The following is a 23,567-nucleotide window of genomic DNA, read 5'->3' on the forward strand; positions in this document are numbered from 1 at the left end:
AATGAAGACCGCCTAAAGGCGGGCTTGGGCATTAGAGGGTTAACACATTTCTTGACCGTATGAATTTTTAGTGTCGTTTTTTCAATGTTTTGTTATGAGTTACGGAGTCGATAAAACAGAAGATTGAGTACTGATCAAAATATGAGAGACTTCGGTCGTTACTCCATTAAATTGTTCTCCTATAATGTTGAGATTATTATAAATATTTGCATGTGTAATGAGAGAGAGGGAGAGAGACTTTCTTAGTCACTGACAGATAAGAGGTTATCCACTGTAAACAAAGGAATGAATTGCAAAACTATTCACAAATAAAACTACAATCTCACCCACCCACCCCTTCCCCATAGTCGGGCTATATATAGAAATGAAAAACACATAATTATGATAATTTCGTATTTAAATATGAAAATAATTCTTCCAAGAGTTTATGTTTTTTTCTGTTTATTCTATTTCTTTGTTGTTGTTATTGTATTTACTTGTAATCTGCATCAATTCTGTTTTTTTTTGTGCTTGCTGTGGATTCATTCATCTGTAGAGCTTTTGTAGAACAAAGTTCAGAGTTTGTGTGCGTTTTTTTTTTTTCGTAGTTCTCTCCATCCACCCGGAATACTCATCAGGTTATTTTTACATATTTATTCATTTTCATGCTATAAAATGAAGTGTGATTGTCCCACATCTCACACTTCAGTCCCCTATTATTTTACATTTACATGAACTACTGTTGATATGAGGAGAACCATAATTTCTACCCCCAGAACAATGACCGTTTTCTGTTTTTTGCTTTTTTTTAATATAAAAAAATGGAGAATGCACCCCCACCCATATTTTGCTTACTATTAAATGATATATTACAATTTCCGTCCGTTTTTCTGTTTTTTGTTATTTTTCACATGAATGGGAATAAAAAAAATCTGTGTTGATATTATGCAGTTTTACATTTTTTATTACTGAACAAAATAAATATATTTTTTAATTGCATTTACAATTTGCATCATGTTGAGTTGGAGATTAAGAGGAAAAATCGTGGCAATTCATCAGGGCATTACATGATTCACAATGATTTTCCATGAATTGCCGTAAAACATTCGGCAGATAGCTAGAAGAATGGATTTCATTCCGTACGAGAGTCTTGAAATACTGTCCATTGGAATAGCAACTAAAATTTCAAATAGTTATAAATTATAACCATATCGTATGTTTGCAATCATTTAATTTTTGGAGGATTTAATCTATCTTCCCAAAAAAAAGTGCTCGCAATAAACATGATTATGTATGACATCACAAATTGTTTCATTGTTATGATACGAAGGTGATTCGATAAGTACTTAGCCTCATCCACTGATGCAAAGAGACACTCACTTTAATATGAGTGAATTGGTAAATGATAGAATGATTGAGTTCGTATAATTCGCATACTACCCTCATTTATCGAAACGACCCTATTGCATTATATGCCTGGACCAGGGGAAAAGAATTGGGATTTATCTCAAAACTTTTGGAGATTTTTTGTTGTGCATAATAAAGTAATTTGTATACCTGTTTTATTATTCTCCATCTTGTTCAAACCTTCTGCACAAAACACAAAACAGCATAATAGTCCACAGTAATGCTATATTAGCCACATTACAAAGATGAAACGGATATGGTTCAATTTGAGGAAAATTATTTTGAATTTGCGTTTTCCTTGAGTTTGAATTTTGTGGCCAGGGAGAAACAAAAAGCCAGGCAAAAAATGCCAACTTAAACAAAATTGTAAATTTACATGCCGCTAGACTTTCCTGCTTATACTGGCAAAAACCGCCATGACGACGACTATGTTGCCTCAAGAAACCAACCGGAACATCAACGTCACATCAGCAAAAGCTAAATTTGGTGCTTGGAATTATTTCACATTTCGACATTTGCACATTCATGCAAGTTAAGACAATACAATCCAAGCACCTAATCGCCCGCCGCATTGTTACTTTAATGCCATGCCATGTTAATTAACCATCGGCTTCCTTCCCTTTGCATTTCATTATGTGGACTAAGCCTAAAAAAAAGCCCATCAACACATTTCCAAGGAAGGGAAAATGCACAAATTCTCAGAAGATATCAAGACATTTTCTTTTATTAAATTCAATAAAATCCAAGAATTTGTTTTAAATTTCCCACATAAAAAACCCCATTCAGATATCGTTTTCATTTTCATCATCATGATTTCTTTGTCTTCTCAATGTGGAAATGCTTCTTTTTGGTGGCATATGAACAGGAAGATTTCTAGTCGGCAGTCTAACAGGAGATATACGGGATGGTAGCCCATTGAAAATGTATCCTTTTAAAACATTCTGGGGAAAAGGGGGGGAAGGGGGGGGGGGGGGGGGAGAAAAATAAGTGATTGATTGGAATCATAAATATGGGCCACGTACCTTTTGTAAAAACTTCTTCTTCTCTGACCGTTTCAGTTTTCTCCAAGCCATGGAGCCATAATGGCAAATTTCTTGCAAGTTATAATGCTGATGATTCCATTTGAAATCGCGTAAGAAATTCAAATAAGGATTTCGTGTCACTTCACGGGGATTTTTCTTGAAAATCTTTCCGAAATTTTGAATGAGACTGGACCCGTCATAGTCTTTTGGCATTTTGGACTAAAGATACTTTTTGTATATTCAAATTTGTTAGGAAATTTATCATTAGAAAATTTACAGACAACAAAAGTCACTTTTTCAAATAATTTTTCTTAAATGAATATAAAATTATTAATATCTCATGACATCCTATAATGAAAATATGCGTGTGTTTTTGTTTTCTTTCGTTCGATGATGATTATCTAGTTAAGTTGTTTTTCTAATTTGCTTGCGAGATATTTTCAAATGAAATGAAAATCACGTTTTGGCAAAACAAAAAAAAAATGCGAAAACTGAGAGGAGGGACAATGAAATTCAAAAGATTAAGCATGCTACACTTTTGAAATGTTGGTGGAATATCAAATATGGTACAAATAATAACCATAGTACAATTTTAAAATTTAAAAAAAAATCAAAAAATGAAGTGGGTTGAACATCTATACCACGTTAGTATGTACTTCAATGATTTCTCACTTTTCATTTTTTTTTTTTAATGTGGTCGGCATTTGTAATTTGCAGACCTACATTGACAAAAAGCTTGCCTTCTCCCAAAGATTTTTTCTTTATACTAAAGATTTGATATTGGTTTCGTGCCAAAGCTGCATAGAATTTCCCTAAGAATTCATTTTAGAAGCAAGTTCTTTAAAAACATTTTAAAACATTTTTCAAATGCTGCAATGCCTTTTGCTTATTATTCATCGGCTCCCTCACTTTCGCCTAACTACCATAAAAGGACAATACATCATAATTGAAAAGTTTATGGACTTTTGGTCAAGGAAAACACATTGTATCAGAAAAATGATCCTTCTATGCTAAGCATTTTAAGAACAAGGTGTAGGTATGGTCACACTAGGCAAATATTTGACAGATATCAAAAAAGAATTTGTCATTCCTATCAAACCAGCACATATTTTTAGTGATAGGATTATTTTCCAAAAAATGGGAATGATCCTGGAAAAATATTTGCCTAGTGGGACCATATCCGTACTTGAAGTAAAAAATTCTGTATGTCGAAGAAATTTGTCTTTAATTTATTTGTTTGCATATAATTGAAACATCGTTTCATCGCTTAATTGAGGGATTATCCCCTTCATGCCTTTGTCCCTGAGTTCAAATCAATATTATGTAGAATATTTTTTTGTCCACCTTGATCATGATGCTGTTTTATAAAAATAGCATCGATATACAAAAATATAGAATATGTATAGAAACACAAACACAAGATCATAATGAAACAAACAAAAACGTCATGTTTGGCTAAGAAAAAAATGAATATAATGACCATGCACAGTGGTCGTTAACCGGAAAACTGTCATTGGATTTGTTTCAGGCATTTTTTTTATTATAAAAAGTAAACACATCAGCTCTAACTATCCCATGACTGAGTCTTTTGTTTTAATTTGATTCCATTTTTCAATCCAGAACTAAAAATATTTTCTTGTCACAATAGACACACATTATTGTGAATGCATTGCTGTAAAATAAATCAATTTATTTATTTTGTCATAAATTAGCAACTAATCGCAAGAATTTCAGACTTTTATAATTAAAGAAATTACAAATTTAATTTGAATTCTGTGAATCAGACCGATGATATATTGATTATAGATTATCATTTATTCTGGGTAAATCTGTTTTGTGTTTTCTTTTAATCCATCATGGCTTGGTTGTACGGTACGAATGGGAAGCAGGAGTTAGTTTGAATGAAAAATAATTTAAAAAAGACAATTTAAGGCTCATATCAATAAGTTGAGATTGGTTGCTTTCTTCTAATTGTTCTTCGCTTTGGTCCACTGTACTTTTGCCATGACTTGGTTTACTATGCCTTGGTCATGACATGAACCCAACGAAATTATTAAATGCTTGCCGCGAATATTCTATTTTTAAATCATCGTTTTCTAGCATTGGACATGCATAGCATATTCTATGCATTTTTTAAGCCTTGATCCACTGTGCTTGGATGATGACAACCAATTAGCTGGTATGTAGAATGCAATGTATGGAAGAGATCAAGGTGCTGCGCGGTATTCTCACTGCAAATCATAAGAAACACACAAAAAACAACCTGTTTCGTCTTTAGTTTCGTTTCCTTGGCTTTTCATAAAAATTTCAATGAAACTTACAATGAGACGAAATCTTGACCATTCAACAATCTCCTCGAAAAAGATATATAATTAAATTTAATATAGAGGAAATGCTTCATTGGAGTTTAGATATTTCTCTGCCTCTCGCTCTTTTTCGTTCTCTTCTCTTTTCGCTCATTGATGGTATGTGATATCAATACAAACCTGTCTCACAAACACACACACACACATTTGTCTTTGATTATCTTCGATCATTGTTACGGTTGTTGAAAAACTCGTATGGATCCCCTCTCCCCTGTGATTGTTTGGTCATTTTGGTGGATTAAAGCCAAAATAAAACCAAAACAAATTTAAATTCCAACTTAATTTCCGGTTTTCTTAAGATTCTTTTAAGCCATCTGGTTTAGAGACGATTTTGGAGTGTTGAAAAAAAGTGAATGGATTTGACATTGCCATCAAGAAATGTTCCAAAGGCAAAAGGAATGTTTTCGAAGATTTTGTTTTTTTTATGAATATCAAGTGATTGCAAACATTTTTAGAAATTGCATAATATTAAGACAAAGCCAAGAAAGAGTTTACTCACCTATAGGTGATTTAAATGATACACACAATCACCTACCTAATCAAAATGCGTGCCATAATGTCTATTTAACCAAAATATCTAAAAAAAATAGTTCAGGTGTGGAGTTTGTAAGTACGTGAGTTTTTCATGGAATTTATGTTTATAAAATATCTGCAAAATATATTTAAATTATTTAAACACCTAATAGAAATGCGTGTCATATACTATGTTGTTCGTTTTGTTTGGAAATTATTTTCAGATATGCCATAAATGTTTAATGAAATTGGTTATTTATCTTCCATTTAGTGTAAAGACCTTCTCCTCACCATTCATAAATCAACAATTAGCAGCCAAGCATAACAACCTAAACTAAGTCTACCACGTAATCACGGTAAGGTATTAAGTTAGCCTTCCTCGAAATGATCTCTCCCTCTCTCTCTCTGGTTGTGTACCTGTGTACTTGTTATTCTTCTCCAATAAGCCGCTTAAACAATTGTTTCCATTGTTTACCAATGAAGTGAGGCAACATTAGCAGTAACGGCGACGGATGCTGATTCCGTTTACATTACTGACTTCAGATTTCTTTACAGTTTCTTTAGTTAATTTGATTTCCGTTTCATTTATTGTTATTACAACAAATACGGTTGGCCTGTTTGCTTGCTTGATGTTTTCTTTAGTGATAGGAGTGTGCAGGTGACACTCCAAATGTTCGTGATTCATCCATAAGTCGTGGATCACATAGGACTCGTATACAGAAAATATGTTACAATAAACATCCTGAATAAATTGACAAAAATGTTCAATTCAAAGATTAACAACAACAAAATAAGTCTTTTACGGCCATTTTCATGTAGCTCCGTTAAGCTTTAACTGCCAGTCAACAGAAAGTAAATTGCAAATATCTTCTCTCCGGTTAACTTTAACTGAAAAATTTTCAGTAGTTAAGTTCCTAACTGGCATATGGAATATATAGACAAGATGACAGCTATGTCCATAATACGGTTTAAAAGCTCGTTAGTTAACGGAGCACTACCGGAGCTTCATGGAAATGGGGGTTAATCACAGAAGAAATTTCAATTAAAATTTAATTGTAACAATTTATTTTTTTTAAATCTTCCTATTATCGCGTCACAAAGAGAACTAAGAAATAGAAATATATGCATATAATATATATATATATATATATATATATATATATACGTTCATTTTATAGTAATAAAGAAAACATTTTGCTTGGTTAATGAACCATCTCTCAATGGTAGTGTACAAGTCCAAAGGGATTAGAATACTGCAAAGTTTCGGATTGCTACTCCACTCCGTGAGATTTTGGTTTCTTAGTTCCGATTTGTATCATGAGTTTGACTTTGCTTTGTGGGTTCTTGAGACTGTTCTAAGGGAAAAAGACAGAGAGAGAGTGAATTTATCATTAATGTTGTGGGCAGTGTTGCCAGGTGATTTTTGATTCTTCCCCCCAAATCTTAAGAAAAAAAACCCCTAAATTGGTCTAAGCTTTTTTCAAAAACCCCCAAAAAATTTCAGAATATAAAAGTACAAAAAGTGGTCCCAAAATTACGTGAAAAAAAATCCTGTAGTTATACACTTTAAAAATTAAATTTAACACAAATATATATCCTGAAAGAAGACTTCTTTCCTGAGAAACGAAATTTTAGAAAAACTAAGTTCTCTTTTAATGCTAAAATTTTTTTTCGTTTGCAGTAAATAAAAAATAAAATTTGCTATTTAAAGGCCGGTACTCTGTTCGGTTTTCGCGTTGAAACTCCATACAAAACCAAAAAATGCGAAAAATTTGCGAAATTTTTTCCATTTGTGATACTTTGTTTTTTCGTGTTGAAAAACTGACGTTTATAGCACGGCGCCATTTGCAATGTGAATTAAGAAATAATTTATTTATTAAAAACTATTTGTGCGGGTTTATAAATCAAACACGGACCATATTTTTGTTCCGAAACTATACAAAGGATCAAAGGAATAGCAGATCAATTGCCCAAGGGAAAATAGAATGTTATTTTGTAAAAACAAGCAACAACCACCAACTTAATCCAATATCGCTCCCTGTAAAATAGCGCTCCAAGCTACCTAAAAAAACGCCGCTTTCTATGTGCGAAATAATGGTTTCCATAAAAATTTTTCGCAAGAATGAACATAGTACCGGCCTTAAGAAAATACTTTAAAACAAAAGAGTTTTTCGTTTGTTTAAAATTTCATCCCTGAGGAAATTATTTTTTCTATGGATGTAATAATACAATATGTATATCAATTTAAAAAGCGGGCTTACTCTTAAAAAGCTTTCAGCTGCTAAGTTAAAATACGATTGTTTTTAATTTTGTCAAATATTAAAAATGCCCTTTCAACAGAAGAGTTTAAAAAAGATAACGGATACTTGTTTGTATTTAGGATCTTCTTGTTGACTTTCCGCATCTTTTTTCTTATAACTCATGCTAGAATTGTTCCGAATTTGCTTGAGAATTGCTCCACTTTATAAGGTCTGAAATAATTTTTTACCCCCAAAAATCCCCCCAAATAAATTTTACCCCTAAAAATCCCCCTAAATTTGGGGGGTAAACAATCTTGCACTTTGCGTATGATTGTACTCACTTGCACATCTCTACTTCGTTGTTACGTACATGTCTATTTTTCTATACGGATTTTTTTTCTCGTATTATTGTCGTTAAATTTTGTTTGCTGAAAGTTAAATATGTTATTATTGTTATTTTCAACCTCATCATCGTCACCATCATTATTATTATCGAAGCCAAGCAACATTATCGACATGTTTACACAGTATTTTTGTCTTTATCATTTGTCGTTGTTATGTTTTTGTTTTCTCGAATTTTTCTTTACTTAAGAATTCTTTTTTCAGTTATTTATTTCCGTTGTCTAATATTTTTAACAATAGAAAAATATGTGTATTGAAGAGAAAATCAAGCCACAAACAGCAAACTTGGATGGTCAATAAGCCTGGGAAGTGTATAGCAGAGAGAAAACAAAACTTAGACATATATAAGATATCACCTTATTATATTTGTTCGATACAATAATAAATACATATAAAAAAATAATATCTAATTATACAATTATTCTTCGAGCTTTATGGACAGATATAGATTAAGGAACATGGTTAATAGAGCCATTGAAAAGAAAACGCCAGATACAAATCTATACACGCCTGGACTGTACATGTTTCGGTTCGGGCGAATGAACCTTTCCACAGCCTTTAGTATAGATAGAAAATAATATATAATTTTTTTGTTTTAATTTCAATTACGTCAGTATTATTTGTGGCGAAAAAGGGAATTGGTTTTATATTAAAACCCAAATTTCTGCTTAGCCCTTATTAACATGTTTTTTAGGACAAATTTAAATTTTCTCCCCAAAAAATAAAAATGAAAATTTTTTCATATAAATTTGGAGAGTCCACCTTTTCAATATTTAGAAAATAAATTCTATTTTAAAATTCTTTAAATGTTCTATGTACTAACTTTTATTGACATATCGACATTGAATGAATAATTTAAACCTATATTGTTTGAACCAGTGAAATAGAATATTTCATTTCCATCTCATGCAGTGGAGATTTCGACATTTTTGTAAAACTTTGCAAATCAATGTTATAAATTTTTGGAAAAATTAAATTCTTCATGACTTTCAACATTGGCCGTATCAATATAATTTGTCAATCGAATATTAATATGATCTATAAAAATCAAGGACAGTTTTAACAATAATAATGTTCCCCTCAGTCGAATGAAGAAAACATATCGAGTATTTGTATTTCAAATTTTGCAAATTGTTTATATTTCTATAGAATTTGTGAAATTCGTCAACACCCAAGAGAAACACTTGAAGTGATACGCTTTCCTGATTGTTTCCAAGTGGTAGTCAATATTCCATCATATGGATATGTACTCAAATTCATTGCTAAACACTAATCTAATATTAACAAAAGCAAAACAAGAACAGCAACAAAAATAAGGAAAAGAAATAGAATGGGAAAATAACATCTTCAAGTAGTATTGAAGAACAATGATGCATAACTCAATAAAAAAATGAAATATTTTAGAAAAATGCCACACCAAGACTAGGGAAACAAAAAAAAAAGAAAAACAAACAGAGCTAAATACATCATAGATCAAAATAAACAACAGAACGGAACATCGAAAATTTTATCGGAATACTTGATGGAATTCAAGTACACTTGCACTTGAAACCATCGGAGGAAAACAATTAACATTGATACAGAGTAATACAAGCCAATGAAATGGCCACGAATTATGTTCCGCAAGAGATGAAACAAACAAAAGTTCCTTAAAATATTGAAATTGTTAGTATTTCTAAATTAGTCTTCGGTAAGGTTAATTCTTATTTAATTGCATGCTATGGGGAATCATAAAGCTTCATTTTTCCTATAATTCCCTCACATCATTTCAATCCCACACTTTGACAAAATATATGAAATATTAATAAAAAATATTAATATTGGATTAAAATTAAAACTAATTCGTTTTTTTTTTTGGAAAATGCAGTTTCTTTAATGCATGTAAACGGTCTTTCCACTCAATAAATTCCCAAATCCATATTTCAATATTATTTGTTTTTTTTTTTTTTTTTCAAATCCACATTACTCACAACCAGTTGCAAAACCTTCTATATATTTTTTTACTTTTAATTAATTCTTAATTAGTATGTTTATTCCCAAAGCTTATTAAAATTCCAAAAGTTACTTTTAGTATTCATTTCGCTTTTTTGTTTTCGTTCTTTCAAATTAACATAATTTTTACATTAAGAATTGTTCTGTATTTTTTTTGTTTTAGACGATGGTTTTTGGTGCTTTTTGATATAGAGGTTTTTGTCTGCCTCTATAATAACGAAATTCTCAAAGATAAGAAAAACTTTCATTTTTTATTGGCCTTTGTGGTTGCTCTGCTATTCGACAAGCCAAAGTGTTTGAGGCTGGTTTTTGGTGTAGACAATTTAGTAGAGGGAAGCAGGAACTGAAATTAATTTTTCATAAATTATATATTCAATGTTAAGAGGAGGAAGAAGAACATAATGCTATCAAATGAAATGGAAGTTCTGCAAATATATATTCATGTAAAGGTGGGTATTAGGTTCGATTTTAGCCGCTAAAATCGTAATTTTTTCAGAGGCCAGAATAGATTCTATGCGGGTATTAGGGCAACAACAAAATTACCTGACTAAATGCCATTTGTGGGAGTTTTATTTTTACATTATTTTGGGAGTATAATATTAAATAAAGTTAAAAAAGATTTGAAAAAAAAAAATAATTACATCTTCAATAATTATAACCTACATCACCAAGTAGTTAGGGATGCAAAGATTGGCATGCCTCACCATGGCCTTCGATAACAATGAAGGGGTGCTTAAATGAAAAATTGATTCAGATAAACTCATTCATACATGTTTGTAAAATATATACATATAACATCGATTGGAAAAACATATTGCCATAAGAAGTTTTTGTATAAAATTGTAACTTATTTTATTTGGAAGCTATACGAGGGTGATCAGCTCTGGATGCGCCAGAAGAGTTTAATATCGAGTAGTAAATTATCATGTTTTGTCTTTGCTTTTAGGTTTAATCAAGAGGTAAGTTAATTCTCATAAAAGGCATCAATTTTAGACGGATTGGCATCAGGGGAACAATTCGAATTGACAACAACGCCTTAATCTTTTAAAAATCGCGATTATCACAATATGATGCTCTTGGAAAGATGTGTAGTAAAATTCCCTTAACTTCCTTTTTCACAATCTTTTTTCATTTTGTTGAACAACTGAAATCGTTTCATTAATGCAATGAAAAACTATATTGTAAAGGGTGATTCTTTTGAGGTTAGGATTTTCATGCATTAGTATTTGACAGATCACGTGGGATTTCAGACATGGTGTCAAAGAGAAAGATGCTCAGTATGCTTTGACATTTCATCATGAATAGACTTACTAACGAGCAACGCTTGCAAATCATTGAATTTTAATACCAAAATCAGTGTTCGGTTCGAAATGTGTTCATCGACAAATTTTGTTCAGCGATGAGGCTCATTTCTGGTTGAATGGCTACGTAAATAAGCAAAAGTGCCGCATTTGGAGTGAAGAGCAACCAGAAGCCGTTCAAGAACTGCCCATGCATCCCGAAAAATGCACTGTTTGGTGTGGTTTGTACGCTGGTGGAATCATTGGACCGTATTTTTTCAAAGATGCTGTTGGACGCAACGTTACGGTGAATGGCGATCGCTATCGTTCGATGCTAACAAACTTTTTGTTGCCAAAAATGGAAGAACTGAACTTGGTTGACATGTGGTTTCAACAAGATGGCGCTACATGCCACACAGCTCGCGATTCTATGGCCATTTTGAGGGAAAACTTCGGAGAACAATTCATCTCAAGAAATGGACCGGTAAATTGGCCACCAAGATCATGCGATTTGACGCCTTTAGACTATTTTTTGTGGGGCTACGTCAAGTCTAAAGTCTACAGAAATAAGCCAGCAACTATTCCAGCTTTGGAAGACAACATTTCCGAAGAAATTCGGGCTATTCCGGCCGAAATGCTCGAAAAAGTTGCCCAAAATTGGACTTTCCGAATGGACCACCTAAGACGCAGCCGCGGTCAACATTTAAATGAAATTATCTTCAAAAAGTAAATGTCATGGACCAATCTAACGTTTCAAATAAAGAACCGATGAGATTTTGCAAATTTTATGCGTTTTTTTTTAAAAAAAAGTTATCAAGCTCTTAACAAATCACCCTTTATTATAATGATTATGCATCTTGGAAAATTATATTGGCAACTATAGAATTTTCTATTAAATAGAAGAAAAAAATTGCCGCCCATTGGAAACAGCCAGGGAATTTCTTTTGTTTTGATTGAGAGGACATTAACATTTGACTCGATGCTGTCTGTCTGTTATCATCGTCTACGTAGAGAATTCATGCCAGAGGTATTTACATGTGTTAGTATCGTAGCCCACAAACCCCCCATTTCACCTCTTACTAGCTTTTGCGAAAGATTAATTTATCAACATATGCGTTCAATGTAGGGACGGATGCATGGCATTTTAAAGTTGGTTGATGTTGTGTGTGTGTGTGTGGTGAGCGGTTAAATGTTTGCTATTTTCCTCATTTTTCCTCGTCTTTTTTAAGCTACAATCGACTTTCAATCTTAATATAGTGGCGAAAAATTAAAAGAAATGCGTAGTGCATTGCAGGGAAATGGCTCTACGCGAATGTTTTCCCCTGCCTACTGGCATTTTTTTATTTCTATTACCATTCACGGCTGAGTGAGTTTTTGGTACTCGTTTTAAAGTAAACAACACGTACAATTTACACTCACTTCACTACATCCATGTTGAGGTTGAGTATGAGTTATTGGCGAGTAAGACTTTCACTTTTAAAGTAAATAAAAAACAAACAAAAACACAGACACACAAGACCCCATACACATGGCAAGCATACATTCATATTAGAGGTAATACAATCACATGTCAATTCATCCTCATGCAAGAAAATAGACAGACAGACATTGGTCTTGCAATGGACACATTGAGTTTTTGGCAATGCCGTTTGTTTTGCTCAGAGCAAGGTGTTGCTATCAATTCTCTCATTGCTTTTATTATCGACCCATATGGGAGGGTATAGTTGTTATATGGGTATAAATCACCCCCATGTGCAAAAATATTTCCGGATTAACTTTTTTACAGTTTTATTATGGTAAGGCATCATGTGGCAAGTATAAAAGCTTGTCATAGCGTTCTTGTGATTTTATAGCTGACTTGACGAAAACACCATACGAAAATAAAACGAATGGTGTCAAAGCAAAGAGAATTTCTACAAAAAAAAAACTGGCACAACAATCAAAATATGACCAGTGGTTAAAAATATTATTATTTACTTGGCTAATTTCGAAATAACATAAAAAACATAGAACGAAAATCATTGAAATGTCGGTAAACATAAAGTTAATTTTTGAATTATTTCTACTTTGTAACTTTATTCGAAATTTACCGTGTTTCGATGTGATAAGTCTTAACAGAGCTCTGTTGGGGCTAGCAGCTCAATTTTAATATTGATTTTGTTTGAGTTGATTGAGTATACCCTTGGCTAGAGGCCATTATGTTGGATAGTGAACACATTACTCACGTATAAGGCGCATTGTAACGATTCATAATTTATATATTTATTTTATATATTTATATATTATATATATATGCTACAATCAATTTTGTCAAATTGAAGACCTTTTTAAATGAATACATTTTGAGCTGTCGTTTCGAAGGACAAAAATTTGCGTTATAAACTCTTAAATTGCCTTAAGCGGTATACGAATTTAAAGACAGACATAATATAAGGAATATTTTGACATTTTATAAAACTTATGAATACAAAGTAAGTATGTTCATTCACTTTAGAAAAATATAAATTAGTTTGTGATAATTTCGAATTTAGAAAAAATTAAACTAGTGTACTCACAATCACGCAATTAATTGATCCAATTAGAAAAATAATTGATACTATTGATATTTGTGATTGATTTTTGTTAATTACATTTTTAATTGAATATTTTTTGTAACTCAATTAAGACTTTAATTGGAAAAATTTTCGTGAATTTTTTCTGTGTACTTTCTTTGTATAAAATATGTTTTCTCATTTCAAGTTCGTGTCATTAAAATAGGCAAAATTTCCACGAACTATAATCAAATTAAATCGGCTATAGAAATATTCATTGACTTTTTTCTGAGGGTATGTCTCTCTTCTATTCGCCAATAGGTGGCGTCGATACGAATGTCAATTCCCTGATTAATTTGTACAAAAATACACACCATTTATTCTAATTTCAGGATGTTTTCCCACTTTTTTCTCATTACACAGAAAAAAATTTCACGAAAATTTTTCCAATTAAAATTTAATTGATTCAACAAATTTTTTAATTGAAACAAAACTCAATCACAAAAACTAATAGTATCAATTAATTTTTTAATTGGATCAATTAATTTTTTTAATTGATACTATCATTTCTGTGATTGAAGACATTTCAATTAAAAATTAATTGGATCAATTAATTTCGTGATTGAATCAGAAATGTTTTTCTTGTGTGTAGGCTTAATGAGACTTTCCAACAATGTTATTAATGATCCTCGTTATCTTAGGCCCTTCACCGAATTTCACCGTTCCCATTGATATTGTGATTTTTATTCCAAATTAGGATGGCGCCCACAACGATGGACATGGTGACACCATCAACTGTAGTTTCAAGTAGGATTTCAATAAGAAACGCAAAGAAGAACAGAAGCAACACCTTAAGCCATTGCCATCAACCATAATTGGGGCCAACATACATAATAACGTCAAAATGTATGACGTTCTTGAAAAAGTTCAATGACTTGAGTTACTACTACTGACAGAGAAGGTACTACCCCGGTGCTCCGCATTCGTTGAATTGCTGGTTCGTATCTTTTTTTGTTTTTTTTTTTTTTGTTTTTTGGTATTACAAGAGTTCGAGAAAACAAGACTCAAATCACACAAAAACAATAAACAGCCACAATAACAAACCGCTAAAAACAAAAATTGGTAGTTGAGGAAAAACGGCAGCTAAATGGATGGCTCCAATCACTCTGGCGGTCGTTTGGTACTTATTTTGGTTGGTAGTTTGTTAAGTTTTCGTTTTATTTGTTTTGTTATTTTCAGTTTTTGTTTCTTCTATTTTTTGGTGGCTGGCTGTTCATTGAGTTTGTATTTTGGTTAGGTTTATTTTTTATTTTCGGTTTTTCTTGAATTGTAGGAGCTTTACGAAATCCTCAAGAAATAACAATAGACAATGACAAGTTGTAATGTAAACGAAATCAACGGAAAAATGCATTTCAACATAATTAAATGAGTGTTAGGCAAACGAACAAGTGTAGACAGACAGACAAAGCGCGAATGGACAGACGGACGGGCAGTTAGGCAACCTGTCGTTTGAATAGGGCCAAGGAATAAATAAAAACGAGCCATCATTTTTCCATCCACAAATGAAAATATTTAGTAACAAGAATAAAAAGCCGAATCTTGTTTACCCTCCGCCATGGATTGCGGAATGTCATCCACAATCGAATTACTTGGGTGGTGCTAACAGTTGCCGATGGCAAGATATCTTAAAACTTCTTAAAATCACGTTCTAAATTGTAAGTTAGTCCATGTGGAGTCTTGATAAAACAAACAGATTACATCAGTATTAATATAGAGCCTATATATAATTATGGGGACATAAACTGACATCGCACACCAAATTTCATATACCAATTTTCAATTAGGTCGGATTTAATTTCTCCTCCAAGAGGCTCCGAAAGTCAAATCTATATATATAGGTTTGATGGGCTATATGCACGGATGAAAAAGGCTGTTTTTCATATGTTTGGCTATAAACATTATATGTTTGGAACACAAATTTTTAAACACAATATTTTTGAGTGCAAGCATATAATGTTCATAAACTAGCATAACATGTTTGGGACATATATGTTAATATGTTAGAACATATTATGTTTGGGACATAAAATGTTTGTAAATATAAAATGTTTGGATGCAAACATATATTAATTTAGAAATAGCCTATAAACATATATGTGTTCAGTAGCTTGGAGCGCTATTTAACAGGGAGCGATATTGAATTATCCCGAATCCCCGTCCGGCAAAAGGTAAAATTAAAATAAAAAAAATCATACAATTGAATAATTTTTTCTACAATGTTTGTATTACAGAAAAAGGTGCTAAGAACTAAAAAATCTCGTGGAAGTGAGAAAGATGTTGGGGAATATACAATTGGGCAGAAACAAAATTTTGAGCATTCAGGTCGAAAACCTATGTTGTTAGCACCTATATTACCTGTTTATTTTCATAATTCGTTATGATTGTAAATATATAAATAAATAAATAAAATTTTGAGCACAATATTGTTTGGGAGAATTTTTTAAGCATATAATATTTTTGTGTGCAAAATGCTTCCAAACATATTATATGTTCACATAATAACATATTGTTTTTTGGAAGACAACATTATTGAATTTGGATGCACAAATACAAAATGTTTGAAACTTAGACTACCCAAACATATATTGTTTAGACTAATATGCTTTCAAACATATTATATATTGGAAGAGATCAAACATATAAATGTTTGGGCAATACCCAAAAATGTATATGCTTGAAGCAAAATATGTTTGGGAGTATATGTTACAGAAGCGATTTTTTGTGAGCGTGTGGATATGACCCATCAAACCTACATTAATAAAAAATACTTGTGCCAAGTTTCAAGCCGACAGCAGGGATTGATACTGTACTTAAATTCGCTCAAAAGTTTTAATTCATATTGGATTCAGTTTAGTGTTCATCTTTTGCCCAACAACGTGAAAACATTCTACCAAATATTTTCAAAATTTTTAAAATAGAAAAAAAAAGAAGACTTCTGATAACCCCTCAGACCTTAAACCTCTCATGCATTCTTATCATAATGAAATATTCAATTAGCGACAAAATTATAAACAAATATTTGCCAATGTGTGATTCATGGCCTGTAGGCAGGGGACGTCCTTCTTTCAGTAATCAAACAAAAAAAAAACCGAACACAGCTAATCAACATTTGTGAAGAAATAACACAGTCAACACAACAAATAATTGGGAAATGTTTACAAATAAAATTTTTCATTGCACCGACTTTTTTGAGGATTTCAATCTCATTTTGTTGTTGTTTTCATAAATATTGAATTTCTCAAAAAAAATGGTTTGCGATTAAAAAAAGGCCCACTAAATTTCTGGAGTAAAAGACAACCAACCGACAACCATGAAATTAAGGTTCCCTCAAATAAATAAACAACAAAATTTTGAATGATATCTCCTACTCCCTCCTGTTGCCATAGGGGTCTATTAGAAGGCCTATGGTTGTGTTTTGTCTCTTTGTTTTTGGGATGTGGTTATATTATTTTGTTTTCTTTTTTTTACGTTTTAATTGTTTAGTTTTTATTGTTTGTATGCCCTTTCGGAAAACCATCAAGACCATCCAAGTCTATACCAAATCCCCACATAATGTGATGATGCTTTCTACCCAGGCAGTCCCCATTGATAGTGACCCTGCACTTGTAATTATTGAAATTTTGTGTAAATATTTGGAAATTATCACTCTTATCTGTGATTCTGTTGGTTGGTGTAAAATAAAATGAAAATAACCAGAATACAATGTCGTTATCGTTACAAATCTGTCTATATCTGTGTGCCTGCCTGCCTGCCTGCCCGTCTGTCATTCCCTGGAGGTTTCTGGCATGTGTTGTAAATTTAATTTTATTTACAATTTAGAGAAATTGTTACCGTTTGTTTTTTTGTAGAGGTTTTGTTTATTTAATTTGTGATGCATTCAGTTCATTTGTTGGAAAAATAATCATAAATTTCAAAAGTAGGAAAATGGAAAAGGGTCACTCATGTCACTCATCATAGGAGATTTTCCATTTGCGATATTGTCGACAAGGCAATCATAGAGCAAGACTTTCTTCGGGAAACATTCGTTTCGTCCACGACCCCATTATTAAAATGTAATCTGGAATTTTTGAAATTCTTTTCTTTGGTTAAGATTTTTTTGGGTTTTTCAATCTTTTGTTTGATTTTTGGAAAAATATTCCCTACGTTTTTTTTCTTTCAATCAAAGGCAAATGCCCTTTGATATATGGTATGCGGCTTGTAGGCCGACAAACTTTTTTCGTTTAAAATCAATTTCACAGAAGATGGATGGAGAGATTACCTTCATCAAAGTCATTGTCCGACATAACAGATTTTTGTCTTGGCTAACATACGCTATATACATGGACATGTATAAATGGACAAAGGTTTTGAAAAAGAAAAGCTTCAAAGAAACCTCCCATTTTATATTCCATTTAAAAACGAAAAACTGAATAAAAATGCATTGATGGTTTTTTGTTTTGGAACTCAACAATTTCAATTAGGGGTTGGAGGGATACAGAAGGCTTATCACATATTTTTGTGATACCAAAAGAAGAGCTTCAATGAAAACTGATTTGAATTCCGAATTTTTTATCAATATGTAATGCAAGTTAGGATTATCTTCAATGGTTTTTATATATATGGGGTTATCAAAGGAGGGAAGTTCTTTCCATTGCTTCAGAGGATATGCGTTGGAGGTTATTTATTATCCTAGGATATTAGTATTTTTTTATTTTGTAATTTGAAGCCATTGGCCGATATAGGTTAAATTACAATAAAAACTACTCCAAAATATAGAATACAAAGTTATATAAACATTATGACTTAAGACTAAAAATAATAATAATATTGCTGGTAAAAATTATTTAAGTAGGAAACAATAAATAAATATATTAAAACTATCGTAGCGTATTTAAGACTAGCGTAGAATCAAATGTATTTGAAATGAATCAAATCGTCCTCCTGGTCTCAAGAAATAATCTTTGAATACGATTACTACGATTTTAAAAATTTGAATTCTATTGTCTAGAAATAACCTTTTTAAAAACATTGTAAAAAACAGAACAGAAAATTATAAAAAAAAGGTATTAACTTAAAAATAATTATTTAAATCCAACCATAAAAAAATCGTATGAAATTTCGCTTGATATCAAAGAAATTCCTTTCGTTTTAGTGTGAGATACGAAAATGGCTTTGCTCTGGGATTATTTCTATTAACTGTCCATCAAAAAATTTGGAAGTTCTTGTCAGTGTTGGGCGTTATTCATAAATTTTTATTCAAATAACAAATAACAAATAATTTTTTATTCGTTATTTTTCATTTGAAATTTTTTGAAATCAAATTTCAACTGTTATCTGTTTATTTGTGTCACAAATAATTATTCGTCATTCGTTGGTTGTTATTTGTCATACAAATAATAATTTTTTTGAATCGAAAAAAATAAATTGAATTTATTGAATTCTTCTGATAAAAAAATCTTTTTTTTTTTTTTGAGGAGCGATAATTGTCTTTATAACTGGAAATGGAACCGGAAGGTACAACATCCAAAAATAGTGATTCAAGTGAATCTGGTTTTTTTCATATTTGATGGAAAATTCTACAGAATTTTAGAAGACGGAGTAAAGAATATCAGTGTTGTATGCGTGAAATGTGAGCCTGATTTTGTTAAGATAAAAGGAGAGAAAAATTCAACATCAAACTTCATATCTCACCTTAAGAAGCGACATGGTAAAGATGCGTTTGCGTTCTCAAGCGAAGGAGGTAATGAGAAAATTTTTTTTTTTCACATACCTTATTATTATGATTATTATTTGAAATTTTATTTGAAAGTTTCGAATAACAAATAAAAAGATAACAAATAAATTGAAGTTATTTGTTTTCACAAATAAACGAATAAAAAAATTATTTGTTATTCCAAATAAAAACTATATGGAATTTATTCGTTATTTAGAATAAATTTTGCCCAACACTGGTTCTTGTAAAGGCACAACTTTAAAAGAACTTCCTCCCAAAGATGGTATTTATTTTAACTATACAGGAAGTTTTGTTTTTTCATATTTTTAATGGGCAATTTCAACTTTTTTCGATTCAAATAGGTTAAAAACAGGGTAAGAAATTAAAAAAAATTTACAAATTAAACCATTTTTTTTGTAAAGAATGCTAAATCCATTCTAGAAATATTGCGAATTTTTGAAAATATTTGATGGTAAACTTTTCAGACCAGCGTTAGAATGCATAACAAATCATAAAACATAATTAAATTATTTTTAAATGCAAAATATTATTAGTTTTCATCCAAAATACTTAATTCAGATCAAATCTTAAAAAGTGATGCAAATTCAGTGCAATGGATGTTGAAATGGTGGACATCCGTCCTATTTTTTTACTACTTTTTTAGCGACGCTTTTTTTGCTGTGTGCCGTTTAGCTAACAAAGAAACGCTTGTTTCGCCTACTTTTTGTACAAACATCAGCAACACTGGTAAAGTCACACATTCGTGTTGGCCCACGAATTCCAACAACACGAACGTTATGACATAAACCGCAAAAAGAGAATAGCACAAAAAACAACAACAAACCACAACAGTCCGTGTTGTTGGCCAGTTACATGGGTGTAGATAAATCTACAATTCCAGATAAATTCATTTAGAATGAAGAGCAAAAAACGGGGACGCAGATAAACTAGTGTGAAAACAAAAAAGGGAAAAAAACGAAAGACAATATTAAAAAGGACCAAAGGAAAAAAGGAGCGCCCTTTGCTCTAGCAATTGAAACAAAACACAGACACACACATACACACCAAACTATAAATCAGAAATTATGAACAAACGAAAGGCAACAACTAACAAAACCCGAATAAGGCCGAAAACAACAGCAACAAAAATTGCAACAAACGAGACAAAGGTCAACATAGTCGATAACACCATCGAAAACGATAGCATAGGAAAAAAACAGAGGTATAGGACCCAAATAAAAAATCTGGAGCCTAAAATGAACGACAATGGAAACCTACCTTTGTTAAAAATTTTTGCTGTGGAATTCGGGAATTTTTCGTTAATCCTTTTGGCACATAGATCTAATGAACGGAGATATATGAAGGCGATGATGGTTAATTTTTCACTTAGTTGGTTAGTTGATTGAAGAATTTCCTTAAAAAGAACAAAAACTTTCACTTGTTTCTTTTTCCGTGTTAATTTTGGTTTGTTATAAATCAGTATTTTTCATTTGTTTTCATGGGCTTTTGTATTGCTTTCTTTTTTGTTTTAAGGGCATTTGATATTTTTCTTTTGTATTTTTGCAAATATTTTGTATGGTTTCCTCACTAACACAATTTGCCCATCGTTGTTGGTTCACGGAGGTTTTCTGTCGTTTTCTTTTGTCGCTGATTTATTCGTTTCGGTTATTTACACACATGCTAGGCGAACACATACACTAACAATCGGCTCTTGTTTTTTTCTATTTTTTTTAGGTATTAGTATTTTTTCTTCTTAAATATTTGTTTTAATAAAAAAAATATTTATTTGATTATCAACAGTATTCCAGTATTCCCACTGTCTGGATTAGAAAAATTCACAAAACAAACACGAAGAACACACTTGGGCTGCTACACAGGATAGCGAACCGATATTTCTTGTTTTTTCGGATTTTTGATTCTTTGCGTTTACACCCAGTTCGACGACAAGGGATACGAAAACGACAATAGACTGCGCCTTTTTTTTCTATCTTGTCAACTCTCTCTAAACTTTGTACTTCGAATTTCCTTAGATTTATTCGTTTTTTATTACTTTTCATAAAACAACGCTGCGATACATTCACACATTTCACTTTGCATATATCCAACTTCCATGCAAATCACTACACTTTTTTCCAAGTTTGCAAATTGATTTGTTTTATGGTTGTATGTATTATTATGGAATTTTTTGCTACAATAAAAAAACACACACACAACGGCTACAACAGCCACAACGATCCGGTACTAAAATCTCCACGTCCACTCGCGCTGGGAGAAGATTGATAAGTGTTGTAAGTCGTATTTCAGAGGCGAGCATTGGTGAGAGCGCCAGAGCATTGTGTGGAACATAAACTCAGCCAAGTCGTTCGTTCGTTAAGTTTTTGTCTTCTCCGAAATTAAGGTAAAAAGCAACACAGTCAGTGTTGCCAGTATTTTCCGAGCTCTTGTCCCCAAAATGGATCGCTTTTATCCCCAAAAATCCCCAATTTAATTTAAAATTCCCCATAAAAATCCCCAAGAAATTTTTGACAAGTTTTTTAATTAAAATAAATAAAATAAAAATGTGCAATTGAATGAAGATTTCAAAACACAAAACCAGGAAACGGGTGCTCATTGGTATAAAGAGTCATCGAGTCATCTTATGCAAATCCTCGCTCGAGAAATAAAAATGGGAGTTCGGTCAACATATAGTCAAGAAATAAAATTGACTTATCGATCAAAATGCGTTGCTGTCCCGATATGAACTCTACTCTGTATGTGCGGGATATGGGATACATGTTCAAAATCAGTGATGTACGCATATGAGTCCTTACGAAATAATTTCACAATAGTAAAAAATTTCTTAGGAAAAAGAGTAAATTGTAAAGAAGCTCTTGGGCCACCCAAATAAATTCCGTGGAATAAAGAGGAGGAAAGTTTTTTTTATTTTTTGAGAATCTCTGTACTTCTTTAAGCCTTTAAGCATGTAAAGAATTTCATATAAACCATAGTTCTTACTGTGATAATTACTCTACTGAACAAATATCGAAAATTCCCCACAAAAATCCCCAAATTTGTGGAAATTCCCCACCAAATCCCCAAGTCCCCAACTCAAAAATGTTGTCCCCATCGACGAAAAAATATCCCCGATTTGGGGAAAAATCCCCAATACTGGCAACACTGAACACAGTGCTTCAATTGTTTGGGATTGCCATCGTTCAATCTTCGTTGTGTGTATCTCAATGGGTGTGCATGTGAATTGAATGAGAGCGGCAGGGTGTGTGCGTGTACGATGCTCAGTATTACGAACTATTATCGATAACACTGAATGTGTTTTTGCTCGTTTCCCTTTTGTTATTACCATTCTTTGTTTTTATGCGAGATTCGCTTTAAAAATTGTCAGTGTTGAAAAACGCTGACAAACAATGCTGCATAGTTGCGTTTTCCCATCCTAACAACTGAATGACATCGAAATTAAAGTATGTACAGTGTTCTCAACATGTGTAAATTTAGAAGTAAACAAATACGGAAAAACGGCTCTTAAAAGAAAAACTTTTTTTAACGAAAAACTGATAAAGGAATAATTCGACAAGCACTGAAATATTCGCAGACTTACACAAGTTTACATACGGTTAAATAATACATAATAAAATATATATTAAATTTAAATAAAATACATTCAAAATTATGAAATGGCAAAAAACACAAAGGTAATTCTGGAGGTCCAATTTTCGACCACCTTTTCAAGCATTTGAGGGCGGATTTCAACAATAACACGTTAAATATTGGTTTCCCAAACGTCAATCTTTGTTGGATTATCCACGTAAACCAATGACTTCAGGTATCCCCATAAAAAATAAGCGGGTGGCGTCAAATCTCACGAACGCGGAAGCCAATCCATCGGTACATTTCTCGAAATAATGTTGTTGAAATTTTCTTTCAATAAGTCCATTGCTTCGCCCGAAGTATGACAAGTGACTCCATCCCACACTTCGTTTACATCTTCCAGTTTTCGCAACAAAAGTTCATTGATCATGAATCTGCATCGATTTCCATTCACGGTAACGTGTCGTCCTTCCTCATTTTTAAAGAAATAAGGACGGACTA

The 23,567-nt window shown here is 32.0% G+C and overlaps 2 protein-coding genes across 2 annotated transcripts in view; both read right to left on the bottom strand.

Moving 5' to 3' along the window:
• fwd (phosphatidylinositol 4-kinase beta fwd) overlaps positions 1-21,759 on the bottom strand; it is a 173,243-nt gene extending 151,484 nt beyond the window's left edge. The window contains exon 1 of the mRNA XM_075303689.1: positions 20,763-21,759. The gene's annotated coding sequence lies outside the window, so the exon portion shown is untranslated. The remainder of the gene's footprint in view (positions 1-20,762) is intronic.
• Positions 2,082-2,739, bottom strand: LOC142232968 (uncharacterized). The gene is made up of 2 exons (XM_075303702.1): positions 2,409-2,739; positions 2,082-2,327 (listed from the first exon to the last, which is right to left on the bottom strand). The coding sequence occupies exons 1-2, from the start codon at positions 2,619-2,621 to the stop codon at positions 2,169-2,171; spliced, it is 372 nt and encodes a 123-aa protein (XP_075159817.1). The 5' UTR covers positions 2,622-2,739; the 3' UTR covers positions 2,082-2,168.
• Positions 21,760-23,567: the final 1,808 nt, after the last annotated feature.

The sequence above is a fragment of the Haematobia irritans genome, chromosome 4, assembly GCF_050003625.1.
Source record: "Haematobia irritans isolate KBUSLIRL chromosome 4, ASM5000362v1, whole genome shotgun sequence".
Lineage (NCBI taxonomy): Eukaryota > Metazoa > Arthropoda > Insecta > Diptera > Muscidae > Haematobia > Haematobia irritans.

Excerpts from the sequence above, each read along its gene's own strand:
- LOC142232968 (XM_075303702.1), bottom strand. The coding sequence starts at position 2,621 with ATGCCAAAAGACTATGACGGGTCCAGTCTCATTCAAAATTTCGGAAAG. Across the intron at positions 2,328-2,408 it reads AGAAGAAGTTTTTACAAAAG|AATGTTTTAAAAGGATACAT; the intron begins GTACGTGGCCCA and ends CCTTTTCCCCAG.